Here is a 1,428-nt window from a genome sequence, read left to right on the forward strand (position 1 = left end):
CGACCCCCCCTGACGCTCCCTGTGCTTCCCCCTCGCCAGGCTCCGGGCAGGAGGGACCCGCGGGCAGCTCCACCATGTCGGACAGTGACCCGGGGGAGGAGGACGGCGCCACATCCCCCGACCCCTCGCAGTCCAAGAGGAAGAGAAGGGGCAACCTCCCCAAGGAGTCCGTGAAGATCCTGCGGGACTGGCTGTACGAGCACCGCTTCAACGCCTACCCGTCGGAGCAGGAGAAGCTCAGCCTCTCGGGGCAGACCAGCCTCTCCGTGCTGCAGGTAGGAGCCACCCCCAGCCACCGGGGACACTGCTGGGGACACTGCCACCCTGCATGGGACGGGAGAGCCTCAGCCGGGATCCCGAAGGACTTGGGACGCTGGGACCAGCTGCCTGTGAAGGGCAGCGAGGAGGCGAGGGAGGGCATGTCGGGGAAGCAAAGCCACCTGTGTGAGGGAGGGAGTGTCTTCTGGGGGGACATCCGAGCCCCAGGGACCAGCTCCGTGGCAGCGCTGGAGCAGAGCGTTTGGGCTGGCCGGAAGATGGAGTGACTGGAGTGGAGACAGGCTGAACAATACCCTGTTGTTAGCCAAAGCTGCACAGGTGGGAGGGTTTTGGGGGGTGCTACTTTATCATGTTCCCCTGGACATCCCCAGCAGAGGCCAGGACAGCCATGCCCTGCACACAGAGCTCGGAAGGGGACAGCCCTGGGGCTGTGCAGAACCAGGAGCTGGGCTTGATGATCCTTGGTTGTGGGCTGATATTCTCCTCGTGGTGCTGTGATGGGTGCCCAGGCAGGAGCCCTGGCTGGCAGTGGGGGTGAGCAGTGCTTGTCCTTCCTGCTCTGCTGTGCTCCCTGCCCATGGTTAGGGTGTCCAGGAGAGCCTGCCTGTCCCTTTGCTCCATGTGCAGACCAGTCACCTCTGAGCAGGGACACCCCTGGGTGCCCTGGGCCCTGTCCCTGCTCTCCCAGCTGGGCAGTGTGGGAGATGAATGGAGTCTTTGCTCTGTTCTCTGCTTCTGGGGTACAAAGGGGAGCAGGTGAGGGCCAGTGGATTTGCAGCTTCTGCTGCACCTCTGCCTCCTCTCCCTGTCACTCAGCACAGTCCTGACCAGCCATCCTGGCTTGGGCATCAGAGTGTGGTAGGGGCCATCTGCTCTCCCTCTTCCCAGTCAGCAAGGCAAACCTGCCTTTGCATTTTAATGGTTTCTCTAAGTGCTGGCTGTGCCACAGATGTGTGTCCAGCAGCGGTTCCAGGGAGACACTGGAGCTCCTGGGAGTGCTCGAGGCAGAGTGGTGGGGGAGCAGCATTGGCCTTGGGGCTATGGGAGTCTGGGCTTGTCCTGGCCCAGGCTGGGATGGCAGTGCCTGGCACACAGAGGTTCCTTCCAGGCTTGTGGTGGTGGCACTGGCAGATGCCTGGCTGGCTGTGC

At 63.3% G+C, this 1,428-nt stretch overlaps 1 protein-coding gene across 1 annotated transcript; it reads left to right on the forward strand.

The window, feature by feature from the left end:
• The first annotated feature begins 74 nt into the window (after positions 1-74).
• Positions 75-545, forward strand: LOC103802013 (homeobox protein ceh-20-like). Its single transcript, XM_009074453.1, has one exon. The coding sequence runs from the start codon at positions 75-77 to the stop codon at positions 543-545; it is 471 nt and encodes a 156-aa protein (XP_009072701.1).
• The last annotated feature ends 883 nt before the right edge of the window (positions 546-1,428 follow it).

This window comes from Acanthisitta chloris, unplaced genomic scaffold (genome assembly GCF_000695815.1).
Source record: "Acanthisitta chloris isolate BGI_N310 unplaced genomic scaffold, ASM69581v1 scaffold17245, whole genome shotgun sequence".
NCBI classification, from domain to species: domain Eukaryota; kingdom Metazoa; phylum Chordata; class Aves; order Passeriformes; family Acanthisittidae; genus Acanthisitta; species Acanthisitta chloris.